The sequence below is a fragment of the Psammomys obesus genome, unplaced genomic scaffold, assembly GCF_907164565.1.
Source record: "Psammomys obesus unplaced genomic scaffold, mPsaObe1.curated_primary_1811, whole genome shotgun sequence".
NCBI lineage: Eukaryota > Metazoa > Chordata > Mammalia > Rodentia > Muridae > Psammomys > Psammomys obesus.
The window spans coordinates 14,094,649-14,112,949 of NW_026592118.1; the positions used below are offsets into that span (position 1 = coordinate 14,094,649).

General features: G+C 36.6%; 1 protein-coding gene across 1 annotated transcript in view; it reads right to left on the reverse strand.

The window, feature by feature from the left end:
- Positions 1–18,301, reverse strand: part of Kmt2e (lysine methyltransferase 2E (inactive)) — a 69,958-nt gene that overhangs the window by 38,866 nt on the left and 12,791 nt on the right. Inside the window, 3 exon segments of the mRNA XM_055612686.1 lie at positions 994–1,223; positions 2,736–2,850; positions 13,276–13,460. Of these exon segments, the coding sequence (XP_055468661.1) occupies positions 994–1,223; positions 2,736–2,850; positions 13,276–13,346 (416 nt within the window). The 5' untranslated portion in view covers positions 13,347–13,460.

Below are 18,301 nucleotides of genomic sequence, written 5' to 3' on the forward strand. Positions count from 1 at the left end.
AATTGATGGAACAATTTACAAATAACAGAAAAATGTAGTGTTGGCTCTCGATTGAAGTTTAACTCACTTTCAAATAGGGATTTACAGAGCCATGTGACATCAACTCAGATAATGAAGCTATGCCATAAGGACCAGGGCCAGGACATTCTGTGCAGCATCAAATTGTTCCCTTTACAATGTGCTGCTTAAACACTCTCTGCCCCCTGTCCTAGGCAGGGAGTGGACTTAGTAACTTCAAAGCTGGAATTCCATTGTTTCATCTGCATTCTCACAAAGCCTCTCCTAAAGACAGAAAGAGAGACAGAGACAGACAGACAGAGAAAAAAGACAGAAGCAGAGGGAGGAAAGAAGGCAGGCAGGGTGGAAAGAAACCCCACTTTCTGTCCCAATCACCTTCTCCAGGGGAGGAGGCCTTTCTTGGTAGCTGAACCAGGTTGGGGGAGGGGAGGCTGGTTTCTGGTTCAAGAAGACTCCAAAGTGCTACAAGGTTCAAGCCAAAGGTTGTGAGAAAATAAAATCAAACACCGATTAGGATCCTTTAATAAAGTTTAAAACTGATTATTGCTTAATTCATAACAGAGATTTCTAATAAATTATAAAAGTTTCTTTTACTTTTTTAGATTTGTGTGTGTGTGTGTGTGTGTGTGTGTGTGTGTGTGTGTGTGTTTGTGTGTAGGAAAGATTATGGAGGCCAGAAGAGGATTAGATCTCCTGAAGCTGGAATCACAGGTGGTTTTGCATTGCCTCATGTGGGTACTGGGAACTGAACTGGGGTCCTCTTCAAGATTAGTATGGTTTGTTATTGCTGAGACCTCTCTCCAGCCCTAAAATAGCTTCTTTTAAAGAAGGATTTTTTTTTCCCTAAGAGAAAGTAAATTGCATCAAACGAAGCAGACATCTTATTTTAAAAGTGACCAAACTATTTCTTCCAAACTAATAATCAAAGGTTAAAAGCATTCAAGAAGAAATAAGCTAATGGTATGAAATATTTACCTGCATTTGTCACAACAGATCATGTATCCATCATCATGTGTAAAACCACATATGCACCTGGTTACATCAGTACCGTAACTTCCATCTTCAGATGTGCTGATTGTAGTAGCACTGGAAGTTTCATCAAAATTAGGAGTGGTAAATATGCCTACTTCATTTTTGCTAATGAGACCTGATGGAGGAGGGGATGCCGGAGGTGTTGGAGGAGGACGAGCACCATAATTATGGTCCTAAATAAGAGAACAAAAACAGCACAATGTGAGTTTCAATGACATAAACTACGCAAATTAAATAAAATTTTGAATACTTAACATAAAATCGGTCCATTTCTTCCTTAAAACCATTAAAATAATGGCATAAGACTAATAATTAAATCACAGTGCTAAGTTAATGTCACTGTCTAGAAGGTGAAGGTGACCTTCACATCAATGACATTTCCCCTCCCTCTACAGCAGAAACCACATTTCCAGTCCTGGGAACACACAGTTTCACTTTCAAGAAGAGAGCAAGTCTATGATGTGAGAATAAGGGTAAAAACCCAAACTCCACAGGAACAGAAAAGCTCACAAATAGCTAAAACAGGGCTGGTGAGATGGCTCAGCAGTAAAGATGCTTGCCGCAGAGCCTAGCAACCTGAGTTCACTACCCAGGACATAAGTGAGGGGAGACAACCTACTTGACTTCCACCCATGTGCTATGGTACACCCCCTAATCCTCCAGACAAATAAATGTAGTGAAACAGTAAACATATTAACAAAAGGAACATCATCACTGTAAAGTATGTAAGATGGGTTTTTACATTTCTGGTCAATGTTTATTCTCCTCTAAGTAATAAAATCTCTCATAACTGTACTTTCCTAGTAATCACGATGTATCCAACCCTATAACTCTTTGAATTGAAATACAGGACCCTCAGTAGCAAACAATAAGGGAATAAGCTTTTTATCTCCTTAGCTGTGAAATATGATGAAAAGTACCTTTCAAGAGTTTGTTTTAAAAATTACATATTAAGTTCAACATAAAGTGATACGCAACAATAAGGTGGAGCCAAAAAGATTTCTTAACAGTTAGGAAGTGGCATATGGTGCTCCCCAGGGGACCCAAGTTACGTTCTCGAACCCACATCAAGCTGCTCATAGCCACTGTAACTCCAGCTACAAAGAACCCAGTGCCTCCTCAGATACCTGCACTTACCCACACGCAGAACACACCATAATTAAAACTATTAACAGTCAGGTGTGGTGCTATACATTTTTAATCCCAGCACTGGGGAGTAGGGAGGTAGAGGCAGGCAGATCTCTGAGTTTTGAGGCAGCTTGGTCTACACAGCTAGTTCCAGGGTTACACAGAAACCCTGTCTCAAAAAACAAAACCAAACAAAAAAAGATAAAAATAAATCCTTAGGGAAAAAAAAAACAAACAAAAAATACAAAATTTACTAATTACTACATAACTTAGAATTAACAATAAATAAAATATAACCTTATCCAGTCTTTTCATTGAGGTTAAAAATATCAACATAAATACAGTAACAATAAAAAAAAAAAAACACAAACTTTCTCTTACATAATTTTATTTCCTTAACAGCATAGTTAGGTTAAAACATAAACTATACATTTAACTACACAGAAACTATGAAACAGCTGCCTTTTAGATATAGTCTTAAGCACAATACTACACACATCTACTTTCAACACCTTCTAACTTTATTAAAGCTTTCTGAAGAAACATTTGACACTTACCGCATAGGGCAAACCAATATAACTGTGTGAATGATGGGAGCTGCTGGTGTATAACTGGTGGGGATAACTGTTGGATTTCTCAACTACCACAGGACTAGCTTCTACGGATTCTGGTCTAGGGAAAAGAAGTTCCATCAATTAGAAAATTCCATTCATTTTTCTGTTTTAATCCTTTAAGATTTATAAGTGCTTATACTAAAATACTGTCAAAATAAATGCAGTATCTATTTACAGTATGTGCATAGCTAATGGATAGATTCATCCTATGTAGATTCTGTGTCATAACAAAAAGCTTTAAAGATCCTAATGCCAAGTTCAATTAGTTTCCTGTCGTTTAAAAGGTGTCTGTCCACTGCTGGGGATGATGGTGCATGTCTATAATCATAGCACAGTGGGGAACTGAGTTAGGAGAATTAAGAGTTTAGTGCCAGCATGGGCTATAAGTACAAACCATGGCTCAAAACAAAACAAAACAAAACCAAAACCTCAAATTACTAGAGACCAAGCTTTATGCCATCTACCCAGTGTCACTAAGAAACATGCAAAGCGGTGGCCAGAGTGGAAGAAATGGTCAGTAAGACCAAAGATGGACTGAATCTATATAGACTCTGGCTTGAATTTTACATATGCATTTCAGTGGTTAAAACAGTATGTGTTGAATGTGCTGGGAAAGATCAGACTCTGGGGAAATGTCATCAAGTTAAAGAACAAGGAACCTCACACTGAACCAGTATTTATGGCTGAAAAAATACAGGCAGTAATCTATATTTAGTGAGTAACTTTTAGATCTGGCTTACTAAGAGTTAAGTGACAGAAATGACCTAATTGATAAGCACCAACTTCCCAACTGTTGTTGCTTTGAAATCTCCTTGCCCTAGCATTTTACCTATAACATTTTTCCAACTACTTTATTTATAACAACATCCCACAACCCAGCTCAGTTTTATCTAATTGCTATTTATCAGTGTAATGGCAGAATCAACACCCAAGGTCAATTCTCTCCTTTTCAAATCCAGAACAACACTATCTGTTTCTGTGCCTTTATTTCAGAATACTGCAGGCACTACCTGATTTTTTTTTCATGACAATTTTTATCCTACTTCTTATTCATAGCATTCCCTAAATGGGTCCTGAGATCAGGTGAATAAAAACAACTTTTACAGTTAACACTTTCTTAGCCTACCTCATACAGGCTCAACTTAGTGCTAAATGGATGATGTCAAAAAAACCCAGTGTGCCAGAATGAACAGAAAATAGCACAAATGAGATTGCTGAGTCATGCTAGAGATTACACTCTCCCAACATATTCAGGGTACTTTGAAAACTAATACCTGTTAAGTACACTCCTAAATTTGTTTCACAGTTTCAAAATTAGTACATGCTCATGTATGAAATTTAAATACAAAAGTACTTATAAAAGCAAAATACTACATCTTCCTCCATTCCCATGTCAACATTTATTCCATGTATCCCTTTCTAATTTTATGCTACACAGCTACACATTTTAAAAACTAAGAATATATTTACTTACTTTAATTTTACTTTATAATTAATATATTTACTTTACTCTTGTAATAATTGCTTATTTGCCTCAGGTTTCTTTTTTTAATGATTTATTTTTATGTATACTGGTGTCTTGCCTGCATGTGTGTCTGTGTGAGGGTGTCGGATGGATCTCCTAGAACTGGAGTTACCGACAGTTGTAAGCTACCATGTGGTGCTGGGAATTAAATCTAGACCCTCTGAAAGAACAGCCAGTGATCTTAACCACTGAGCGATCTCTCCTGCCCCTTGCCTCAAGTTTCTGACTATTAAGATAACATGCCTGACTTCTTTTTGGAAAATGGGGAGGAAATAGTACAATCTAGAACTCACTATGTAGCTAAATGTTAGCCTTTAACTCCTGATCCTCCTGCCTCCACTTCCTAAATGCTAAATGAACAAAACTGGTACTATGGAGTAGTTAATGAAATAAAATCAGGTTTTCATATAAATGTAGATACATTTGAGCATGTAAAACAGCCAAGTACTTTTTAGACTATCACAATTCAAAAATGGCTACAACAATGACAAGAGAGGCTATATAAGAAGGCACAAAATGGTTTTAAGCAGACCCCTATACTGAATATTTATACTTATTACAAGTGGTTTTATATATGTATACATATATACAATTGGTAGCAGGGAGCACACACAGAAATCAGAGGACAACTTTTAGGAGTCAGCTTTCGCCTTCCATCATGTGAACTCTGAGATGCCCAGATAAGGGCATCATGCTTGGAGGTAAATCATTTTGATGATCAACTAAAAGCGATCTTTAAAACAAGGAAACAAATATTCTGAAAATACTGGTTGGCACTTATTAATTTAAAACTGTATGTGTGCTGTGACATATCAAGATCAGACTTTCAGTTCTCTTCTTCCTTGGTGGTAGTGGCGGTTCCAAGGATAGAACTCAGGCCATTGGGCTTACACAGAAAGCATAATGATTGTCCTTCACTATAATGCAGTATTTAATTGAAATAAAAAGACCAGCATTCATGAGGCTAAGACAAGAGGATTTCCAAGTTTAACAAGCATCGTCTGACTCAGCAGGGCCTTTTTGAAGAATTTACCCTAAGGAAGCAATTGCCACTACAGACAGACCACGGATTTGACATATCTGTTATATCATTATTCATGAAACTAGAAATATTTTCAATGTTCAAATGGAAAATTATAAAATCTAAGAAAACTTACTATATTTGCATATGAATAACAAAATGCTATAATCAAGGTTAGACATTTTCTTTCTAAAATCTCTTAAAACACCACAAAGCTTTAATGATTTCTTAACAGCAAGGCTAAGAAAATAATGATATAAATTTTTGGGTATACAGCAGCTAGTGTTTTATATATCCGCATAAATGCCTACATATTAAGTAGACAAAATGTGTCATCAATAAATTGCATTAGGGCCAGTGAGATGGCTCCGTGAATAAAGGCTTGTCAAGATTCACAACACAAGGACAATTCCTGAGACCCACATGGTGGAAGGACAGAACAGATTCCTGAAAGTTGTCCTCTGACCTTTACAGATGCACTGTGGCATTGGGGCCCAGGCTCATACATAAGCACACAACTAATAAGTAAATATACTTTAAAAAAATTAAAAACAAAGAACAAATCAGGGCTAGTGAAGTCATGGATCTTGAAGGGGAATGTATAACCACCACTTTCCTAAACTAGCATAATCCCTAACTACATTCTAAATATTTGTCCTTACACCCGAAGATAAGCATATTCCTCATCAATGAAACTTCCCTATGTAACAGAGACCATTACAAAACCAATCAAAACGCAGAGTTGTGGAGCCCAGTTGCAATGGACACATCTACAAAACAACTTCCCCACATAAGGCTCAGGGAACATTGAGGAAGAGAAGGTGCAAAGACTGTAAGAGCCAGAGGGTCCGAGTTTGCTGAGACAGTGTCTCCAAGTAATGTCAGAAGCTACACCTGTAAGGTCTCACCAAGTTGAACACCTAAACATGAGTGAACAAGGACAAGAACAAGAACAGACATGCCAAAGTAGATGGAGGAAAGACCAATACTTCAACCCTACTCAAAGAACTACAGGCAACTAAGACATGCTGAGAGCAGGAAATAGTCTTCCTTAACAAAGAGTACATTAATTGGTTATCCAATACCAAAAGGTCAACCTGAAAACACACATACAAGTAGCATTTTTAGACTGAGTAGGTTCTATTTATGTACGTAAAAGCGCGCGCATGCGCACACACGCACACGCACACACATCACAATTAATAGAAAGAGGCCAAGAATACAAAAAGGAGCAAGAGATAGGAGTATGCGGGAAAGTTTCGAGAAGGGAAAAAGGAAATGATTTATTTTATAATCTCAAAAAATTTAAAAATAAATTTTGAAAGTATTCAATTTACCTAGATTAAAGGGGGCAGGAAGAGTGCTTGCTTCCAAGAGAACAGAGTTTGGTTCCCAGCACCCACATCAGTTGGCTTAAAACCACCTGTCACTCTAGTTCCAGGGGTGTCTGATACCCTCCTCTGGCTTCTGAGGGGCAGCTGCACTCATGAGCACATGACCATGTACTCACGCACACACAGTTTTTAAGAATTATACTAGTAAAATAAGGCAGGAACAAGAAAATAAACATTTTATAATCCCACTTATAAGAGAAACCCAGAATAGGCAGAGACAGAAACCAAATACAATTTACAAAGTGCTGAGAATAAATAAAGAGAAAGAAAGATTATTACTTAATGAAGTTTTTGTTTAGGGTGAGGAAAACATTTAGAAACTGGTGACAGCTGTTCAACATCCTGTCTACACTTAATGACAATTGAAACTGTATACCTAAAGGTGGATTAAAAAATATTTTTATCATAATAGAAAATAAAAGAAATATTTTATCCTGTCACATGACCAGACAATACAGGGCTGGAGTTGTTGCTCAGCAACAGATCACAGGCTTAGCAGAAGTGAAGCCCTGGAGTCAACCCCCAGTATTCCCCCATATGAGAAAACCAGGCAGCAGATTTAACGTGACAGTGGCATTATCAAAAGCAAAAGCCAAATTGTATGTGTCAAGAAAGCTAATACAAAGGAAAGTAATGCAAGGATCTAAGAATCTGTACAGACCTACATTTTCAGAAAGTGACCAAGGAACTGTAGAAATGTAAGATAAATAAAAATAACATGAGGGGTTAACACAGTTGAGCCACACAGGCCTACCTCTAATCCTTGGGGTGGTACTAGGGCCTGGAGAAGGTGAAATGCTATAGTTAAACTTTGGTAAGCAAAGTAAGCATAATAAAAAATAAAAGTGTGTGGTCAGGCCAGTCTGCATCTGGCCCTAAGGGAGTTTCAGGGTGTGGTTTCCTTTCTCTCAGATGACTTGGAGACTGAAGGCAGCACTGTCTTGGGCTAGAACTTGTAGTAATGGACTGCCGATATAATGCTATCACAAGGCTATCATGACTGTTTAGGGGCCGAGGCCTAGGGGTACGGGTACTAGGACAAGAACTGGTCAGGATGGTAGTCTCTTTGTTCCTAAGTATTGTTCAGTTGCAGTTCTAGGAGGAACTTTAAAGACCAGAGGTTAGACTGATGAAGGGAGATCTATCTTTTCTAAGTGTTACAAACTCTCAAGTTCTAACCCTACCAATAAAGGCAGTGGATACCACACCATAGAATGACTCTGTAAAACAATGTCCTAAAAACATGGAAAGTTTTTTGTTGTTAAATGTGAATGGGTACTTTGCCTGTATGTATGTCTGAGTACCATAAGCATGTCTGGCAGCTGATGTCGGAAGAGGGTGTCAGTTCCCTGGACGAGAGTTATTTGCATCTGTGAGCTGCAAAGGTGGTGGTGGGATCAGGGTCAGGGACTCTAACAGCCAGTGCGCTTTACTGATAGGCTATCTTCCAGCTCCACCATGCTATCTGGAGAAAGAAAGAATACTAAAGTCTAGCTCTCTTAAATTGGTCCAGCATTCTTCCCATCAAACTATACTGTCCCTGGGGCTGGAGAGATGGCCCAGCAGTTAAGGGCACTAACTGTTTTTTCCAGAGGACCCAGGTTAAAATCCCAGCAACACATGGCAGCTTATAACTGTAACTCCATGATTTAACACTCACATAGACATACATGCATGCAGAACACCAATGCACATAAAATACAGGTAAATAAAGTTTAAGTAAACAATAAACAAAACTACACTGTCCCCACCATTCCTATAAAATTTACTAGTGTTAATTATACCTATAAATTAAGTACTCTTAAGTTATTAAACAGTAATAGGCTTACAAGCAGTTTAAGCCAACTGATGTGGGTGCTAGGAACCAAAATCTGGTCCTCTGGAAGAGCAGCTAGCATTCTTTTTTCCACATCCTACCCCCCAAGTTGGGTAATACAAGAAAACAATCAGTTCCTATAAGTTGTTCTCTGACCTCTATACAAATACCATGTCATGGGTGTACCCACAGTCTGCACACCCAAAATAAATGAAAATGTAAGAAAAAAAAATCTAAAGAATCAGAAAACAGGTGTTGGTGGAGAATGGATCAAATACACTGCAATCATTTCATTATAGACAAAACATTTAGTACCTTAAATTATACAAATTTAAACTCAGAATATTCAAGCATCAACAAATTAATGAATTCTGTCAGCAGGTGGCTCTAGTGATACTGGAAAGACACATATTACAGCAAAGCAAGCAAACAAACAAATAAAATTGAGTCTCAAATTTTGAGAAAGTTTTATCTACCAAGATTTCAAATTTCTTTCTGCAAATAAGGACAACAATTTCTAAAATAACTATTGGCTGCAAGGGCTTACAGCCATGTTAGTGACTGAAGAAGGCAGAAGGAAACTTAGCTATCTTGGTTTAGTGCTCCTTGTCACATTATTCAGCTTTGATTACTGGATTACTGGACACAGGATGCGTAGTCCTCCAGATTAATTTTCTTTTTAATTTATCTTTATTATTTTAAAATATGTGTCTATGTGTCTGTGGGGGTATGTGTGACAGGACTTTGGGTACCTAGAGGCCAGAAGTATCAGATCCCCTGGAGCTGGAGTTACAAGCAGTTGTGAGGCACTGATGTGGAGACTGGGGAGCAAACTTGGGTCCTCTGCAGGAACAGAATGTGCTTTTAACTGCTGAGCCATCTCTCTGCCCCAGTAATTAATTTCTAACTTATACATGTCATATTTTTTAACTGTTCATTTCATTAAACAAAAAAACAGGAATAACAGCTCATTATGATTTGTAACAAACATCACTGAAGATATTACATAATAGTAATTAAAAGACACAATGCTAATACTCAAAATTCCAGTGTCTGAGAAGAAAAAGTCTTTTTTTTTTTTTTTTAAGACCAAAAGGCAGGGGAACCAAATACTTCCCATTTGTACCTCCTCCTACTTTTAGCTGCAGCAGTACTTCCCTTCTGTGCTTTTATTTCATTTTATTTGCTTATGCATGATAAAATGCATGATTGAGATGGCTGGAGTAATGAAGATAAGTACAGAAAGAACAGAAGACATTCTATTATAGGATAAAATGGGCTAGAGATGGCTTAGTGATCAATAGCACTGGCTGGTCTTCAAGATGACTCAAATTCGGTTCCCAAGCACCCTTATCAGGTGACTCCTCCATGATGAGCGACTCCAGCTCCAGGGCATCAGATGTTTCCAGCACCTGCAGGCATTTCCCTCATGTGCAAATGCCCACATGCAAGCACAAACACCCACATATAATTAAAAGTAAAAATAAAATGTTTTTGAAAAATAAATAAAATGCTGGGTAGTGGCAGGCCAGCACTCTGGAAGGTAGAGGCAGGCAGATCTCTGTGAGTTCAAAGCCAGCTTGGTCGACAGAGAGAGTCTAGGCCAATCAGGGCTACACAAAGAAACCCTTTCTTGAGAAACCAAATTGTAAACAAATAATAAAATGAAATTCTAGCAAAAAGCTGAGAATTTTCTCATTTTGTTCAACTTTCTGTCTTATTACAAGACCGAGACTACTTTCCTCAGTAATTCATTGTACTGAGTCTACTGCTGCTAGAGCAGGACTCCTACATGAACAAACAGCCAAACCACAGCGCTTACACTCCATAAGCCACTGCTTCAGTGTTACCAACAGCCAGTGACAGGAGAACCCTCAAACTCATCAGGCCCTGCTGCTGCCACTTGTCTGCTCTATGACTTTGGCTTCTTCAATCTGTAATAGAGGGAGACTCAGAACTCCCATCTTACCTCTCATGCAGAAAGGGCTAGGATGGACTATTAGCCCAGCAAGCAGAGCTTCCTCCACTAGCCTAGTCTTTTTCCTTTGAGATCTATTATCTTATTTGTCTAGAGGTGCTTTATTTATTAGTTCAGTAGTCACCTGACACATGGATTAATGACCATTTGCATTGGCATATGTTGTAAGAACAAAATCCACAGAGTTCAAAAAAAGGATAATGAAAGGAATAAAAATCTCATTAATAGCTTTATCCTGATTATGTGTTGAAATAATATTTTAGATATATTTACTTAATAAAAATGTATAACAAATATTGTATATTTAAGAAACAATGAACTCTTGCCAGGTATTGTGGCACACACTTTTGATCCCACAACTCAGTTCAAAGCTAGCCTGGTCTACATAGCAAGTTCCCAGGACAACAAAGGCTACATAAAGAAGCCCTTGCTTCAAAAACAAACAAACAAATAAACAAACAAAAAACCCAAACAACAAAAAAATAACGTTACTAAATTTTTTTTTATTTATGCTACTCACACTAAGTTCCTATTTAACAGCTCTGGTCTGAAGTTATAACTTCCCAACTGACCAAAATGTTCTTAACAATAGGTTAAATTTTATATAACACCTTTGTAATCATAGTCTCTAAGAAAACTTCCCACACAGCTTGTATGGAATGCTTATAATAATCCAGTATATGCTGCCTCTTGAATTGTTTGTCTATATTGTTTGTCTATAAAATTATACTATCTGCAATTAGGGACATACAGCTAGTTAAAGCACTGAGTGGGGAACCATAGCTTCCTAATTAAAAAAAAAAAAAAATATATATATATATATATATTGCTGACCAGTAGGATTTTTTTTGACATCTTTTTTTTTTTTTTTTTACATTTTTTTTCCTTTAAATATAATACTACTTTTTCTATTTTTAAAACCTGGATCAAGAGTTATATCAGGGATCAGTAAGAAAGCCAAGGTAGTCACTATGTCAGCCTGCACTGGGACTGGTAGTGAGTCTCAAGTAGCTGCCTTCAACTTCATTTCTAGTCACCAAAATCTAAGCTTTGTGTTTGTTAATATTAGTATTACTTATAGTAGACAGTTGTGAATGGGACTGGAAAGATACTTCAGCAGTAAAGAGCACTGGACACAGATTTTGTTCACAGTACCCATGAGGGTTCACAATAGCCTCTAAGTCCAGTTTAAGATCTTACCTCCTCTTCTGATGTCCCAAGGTTCATGCAAGCATACTATGTACATACAAACACATATAAAATCCTATTTTTAAAAAGCTGTACTACTTTTTGTTTTCTTTGGATTTTGTTTCCTTGCTTGCCTTGCTTTGTTTTTAGAGACAATGTCTCCCTATGTAATACTGACTGGCCTGTAATTTATATGTAGACCAAGTTGGCTTTGAATTTACAGAAATCCTCTTACCCCTACTTCCTGAGTGCTGGGTTATAATAGGCATGTGTCAACAGAATGACTTTATTTAAATGTGACCGTGAAATATTTACAAGTACTTTTTTTCATAAACTTAAGATCTTGAAACAGAATCTTATTGTAGTATATATTTTGTAGCAAGGTAATAGGGAATAAGAAATAAAACACAAGAAGAATAAAATGAGATGATGTTTTTTTTCCAAGTGTAATGCTGACAGAATAACAAATACATAACAAAAACATAGATTTAATGGAATGACACTTGTGTGAGAGATATAATAAATATTACTGGGAATGGAAATACCAGAGTTTATGAAAACATTTGTTTGCAGATCCAAAAAGTACTGACAGGATAATTATGCCTAATGTAACAAATCTTCTTTGGCCTTACTAAATATGATCTAGTATTAAACACTGAGCACTTAAACCTTAAACACTGAGCACGTTCTACATTTTAAATTACTTTATTAGTGACTTCATTTCAGCTATCCAATTTTCCTTAAAAATCAAACATAATTTAAAATTATATACTCACTACATTAGTATAATAAAAAATGTTAAATACTTGATTGTGAAGTAAGTATCAATTCATATACAGTTATTAAACAAATGTACAGAAAAGGAGAATCTCAGACACATCTCCTTGACCACCTTTTTTTTTTTTTCTGAGACAATGTAGTTAGGTAGACCAGGCTGGACCAGGCAATCCTCCTCTCTGAGTATAAAATAGCTAGGGCTTCAGACATACATCCACAATACCCATCAACATCTAACAACTTACATAATAATCCTTTGGTCTCTTTTGACAGTGAATTAGAAATGAAAAGGAAGCAACATGCTAATTATTTTTAAATATATTAGGAAAACAGTATCAAAATATTTCTGTAAAATGGGAAATAAATGTGTTACCAGTCTTTTTAAGCCTCAAGGTCTTATGTAAAAACGGAGAGTTTAAAAGTTTGATAATTAAACCACAAAAGTTCTGGTGGTTGTCACAAAACAAAAACTAGTACCATTTAAACTTTGTGTTCTCTTCTCAGGAAAAATTATGCCTAAGAAACATATACTTTTATGTAACATAAAAGAAAAACCATTTTCTTTAAATAGTGAAGTACTGCAAGGGGAAAATACAAAGAAAAAAATTCCTAAAAGACAGAATTTTAGAACAAAGGTTATTTATAAAAATAATCTTAAAGGAATTTTTGCCTTTTTAACTTCTGAGAGTACAAATGACACATGTAAATAATCACTATTTGGATATAACAACTGCATGAAATATTTTGCCTTTCTATATCTAAAATACCTGTATTTAAAACTTACTCTGAGCCTGCAGCCATTTCCAAGTATGATGTTTCTGTTGTGTCAACCCCCAATGGGATCGCTATGCTCATGACGTTCGCCTCTGGTAAATTCGATTACTATGGAGTCCTATGCATTGGTATCCAGAATACTGGGGCATGCCAGCCACAGTGCTCATTGCAAACATCTAAGTGCATCCACAAAACCTGTGTAAAAGAAATGGGAACAAAAGAGTTAAGAACCATCTTAATTAGCAAAGTACAGTGACAACCAGTTATACTGAAACAATGGTAAATAAAATAAGTGAAGAAAGCATTTAATAAAAATTGGTACCTTAATAAAGGTACCAATACAATGTAAAAGTGTACCTAAAAACAAACAAACAAACAAAAAGTAGCTTTTTATATTCTTCTTGGAAATACACTACACATTCATGATCAAAAGAGAAGTTTCTGGAGATATAGCTCAGCTGAGATTGTGGGCTTGGCATGCTTGAGTCCCTGGGTTCAATTCCAGTATATTAAAGAAGGAAAGAAAAAAAAGAAGTTTTCTGAATCTAACATTCTTTAGGGAAAAAAAACTAGAGTGTCACAAGGATTACTAAGGCACACAAGTCAGTGAATGGCTGGCCAACATTGTTTACTGTAGAAGTCAAAATAGAATTTCTTACAGTACAAGTATCCAAAAAGCAAGGTTTTTTTTTTTTTGTTTTGTTTTTTTTTTTGGTAATGATCTAACAATATATTTAAAATTGAGCACTATGCACCAAACTAACTTTCTATATGAATAGTTTGTTTAATCTTCACAATTCCACGGTAGAAAGCTGGGAATGGTAGCACGCACCTTTAATTCCAGCACTCAGGAGGCAGAGGCAGGTGGAACTTCATGAGTTCAAGGCCAGCCTAGTCTACAGAGTGAGTTCCAGGACTGCCAAAGCTACATAAGAGAGAGATAGAGATAGAGACAGCGACAGACAGAGAGAGAGATGGGGGAGGGGGGGTGTCTCAAAAAGCCAAAAAACAAAACAAACAAAAAACCCTAAGGTAGGTATCTCTTATTTTACCTCTAAGGCACAAAAGTAGGAAAGACTGACTAACTAACTAAAGCTTAAGAAATGACCTTTTGTTTATTTGTTTGTCTGTTTTTGAAACAGGGTTTCTCTGTGTAGCCCTGGCCATCCTGGAATTCCCCCTGTAGAACAGGCTGGCCTTGAACTCATAGAGATCCACCTGCCTCTGCGTCCTGAGTGTTGGCACTAAAAGTGCACACCACCACAACCATCCAGCCTACAATCAAGCTTTTTAAGCCCATTCTAGTCTGCTGTTTATAAACATATACAGGGAAAATTATTTTATTTTGTAAATCATTCATTTGATGGAGAATTATCTTTCTTCAGTTGGAGTTAATACTCTAATATAATTAATTAGTAGAGAACACAGTGATTAAAAAAACAATTTACACAAATAACTAATAGATTCTAAACTTTAATATCAAATTTTCTAATCTAAAACCATTCCATTGTACTTGTTACATATATTGTTTATGAAATAACTATTCAAAGTCTGTTCAATAATGACATGGTTCAACTTAAGAACAAAACAAAGAATCTTTATAAACTACAGAAGAGCAGTTAAGTTTTCTTTATAATGTTGTAACTAAAAAAAAAAAAAAAAGAAAAGCAATGTTTATTCTTATCTATATCTTTAATTTTTACAAATAAGATTCAGCATACCTACACTAATTTCCGTATCACAAATGATACAAATTCTGAATTCATACATTATGTGAAAGAATTATCAAACAGGGGAAAGAAGGTGATTAAAATGCTTTGAATTCTATAAGAAAATGTGTCCATACTTTTAACTCATGTATAATTGGGGAAAAGCTACTATTTCAAATAACTGTAATATAAAAATAAACAGGACATAGTAGTACATGCCTGTAGTACTAGCTGCTTGGACCTAAGGCTGAACTGCCTAGGAGTTGGAGACTAGCTAGGGACATATTAAGTGATGTGCATATTAAACAAAAACATCAATAAAAGATCCAAAATAGGCAATTACATAAAAATTTAAGAACTTTGAGGCCTTATAGGCTTAAGGTTATTGTGTAATTAAAATGTTAATTTCTGCATCTCCCCCAATATATGTTTGCAATCCTTGTTCTGAGAATCTCCTGTCTCAATAGTGTGTGAACACTGCTCCCCAAATGTCCCCTGGCATGCCAATAAAGCAGTTTACAGGCAATCACTGAGCAGTGGAGAATAGGGCTGGACTTACTGCCAGCCAGGGGAGGAGGAGTTAGAGGAAAAAATAGGGGATTCAGCTATGGGAGAGGTCCAAGGGCCATCAAGAGAAAGGAGCTGTAAGAAGGGAAGCTACAAAGTGTAAGTATCTCTGGGATATACACTGGGAAGAAGCCAAATTAGCTTAGAAGGTTAAGAATAGAGTTCTTGTGCTATGAAGCTTGTTAAAATAACAGAGTCTCTATTATTTGTGTGATAAATAGGTTAAGAGAGTAGCCAGGTTAAGAGAAAAACTGAGAAATAAACACAGTTTAAAAAAAAAAATAACATTAAACAGGACCTGCTTCTACCAGTTACTGATATGTGAGACTAAAGCAAGTCATTTAGCCTCTCTAAGGTCAGATTTAAATAGGAATTTAAAATCAGAGTATCTAGGAAGAATATGACATAATGAATATAGTACAGGCTGTACATTCCTAATTTTAAAAACCTGAAATGCTGTCCAATATACTCAAGATTTCAAATTTTTTTTTATTAGAGATGCTCAATTTGTAATTATTACAAAATCTGAAAATATTCTTCTGGTCCCATTTCAGATAAGAGACAAGCACTAACCACAAACAAGAACTGTTCTTATTCCATCAGAAAACAATGTGTGGGTAGATAAACACTCATTCTCATTTAAAAAGACTCTTCTAAAACCTTGAAAATATTATCTTCCTCTGGCCTGGCAAGGCTGTACATCCCTCTTCCCCGCCAGGGAGAGGTGATCTGAGAGCTTGCCATTGAGTCCATGTCAGAGACAGCCCCTGCTCCGCTTACTAGGGACCCTACTCAGAGAGTGAGTCAATGGGCGACATCTGAGCCAGGGTTTTAGGTCCTCTCCATGCATTGTCCTTGGTTGGGGTATCATTCTTTTCTGGAAACCCAGGGCTCGGTTTTTTTGGCTCTGTTGGTCTTCTTTTGGAGCTCCTGTCCCCTCCAGGTCTTTCTATCTTCCCCTTCTTTCATAAAATTCCATGCATTCTGCCCAAAGTTTGGCTATAAGTCTTAGCCTCTGCTTCAATAACTTGATCAGTGGTCTTTCAGAGGCCCTCTGGAGAGGAAGACCTCCCATATCAGTGGAATAGGGGAGAGTCATAGGGGGAGAAGAAAAATGGAGAGTAGAAGAAAGAGGAGACCAGGGAGGGGGCCACAGCTGGGATATAAATTGAATAAATTTTAATAAATGCTAATAATTAATAACAATAATAAAAGAAAAAACCTTAAAAATAGGTCATTATGTCTGTTTTCTCATTTGCTTCACAATTAGACTCTTAAAGACAATGAAAGCCAACTGAACAAAAGAAAGCATTGTCTTACCTTCCTTTCTATACCTAAAACCTGATAAGTATTACTTCACAATGCTATAGTTATTAACTAGTACAATAAATTATAACATTTTGTGTGCAAAAATGAAAGCAATGCACAAAATGGGTTTGCTCTATTGAAATGATATTCAGTATTTCCTTAAGACAATGAGGACTTGAACCTATCAAGAGGCAGTAAACTATAGTTTAAAGAGCAGTCTTTCCTGTTGGTAGCATTTCCTTGGTAGGTATTTTCTTCAGCTCCACTTATCTTTATTTAAGATTTCTGAAAAGTCTTGAATTTCAGGTATATGTTACATTTAATTCTACAACTGTTCATCGGTCAAGAAGTGGAAAGCAGAAATCAGGTCATTATGCATAGTTTTAATTTAGTGGAGTAATATTTCTAATTTAAAACAATGTATTTGACATACAACAGTATGTTCTTTTAAATATAAATATACAGTATTCACTACATACATCTGATCTGTTCTAAATAGTAATGAAAATAAGTAAACAGACAAAAAGTAATAAAGAGCTTGTAATTAGCCTGTTTCAAGCAATGGTTAACATCTGTGTGCCTCTTGCTGTGTCTGGAACATAAGGGTACTTTACAAAGAGTTGGTGAATGAAACACAGTTCTGGCCTCAGAAACCAAATGAACTGTCATCCTATACAGCAAGTGCTCTCTCTAAAAACACTCATGTTCAGGATAAAAACATGCAATCACATGTGAAACATAACTATAGGCTCCTAGCTTCATTCCAAAGGGAAGATCTCAGCAATTCATTCACATGTCACCATGAGACTATAAAATGTGACTATTCGACTAGCTGCCTTTCTGCATTAATATAAAAGTTTTAGCCACATAATTCACATTGTTGAAAAATCAGTAGATAACAAAAACTGTAACATCATGGGGCAAATCATTATTTCTAAAATGATACTTTCCGAATGACAATGTGGGCAACCCCAGCACTCAGGAGGCTGAGGCAGGGCTACTTCAGGTTCCAGGACAGAGTGGGCTATAGAGAAGAACACTGTCTCATACAACAAACACCACACACACACACACACACACACACACACACACACACACACACACAGTGCAATGGTAATCCCAGCAAACACAGTGCAATGGTAATCCCAGCAGAGCGGAGGCCAAGGTAAGACCATAAATTTGAAGCTAGTTTGAGCTACACAAACTAGTTCAAAACCTGCTTGGACTACATAGTAAGGAGTAGTCTTGAAATAGAAAAACCTCGAAATGTTTATGTCAATGAGAGACCACTCACCTAACCTGTGCAGGGCTTCGGATTCAATCAAAAGTACCAGAGAAAAGAAAAAAAAAAAAAAAAAAAAAGAGAGAGACAAAAACAGAGAGAGTCAGATAGACAAACAAGAGGAGGAAGGAAGGAAGGAAGGAAGGAAGGAAGGAAGGAAGGAAGGAAGG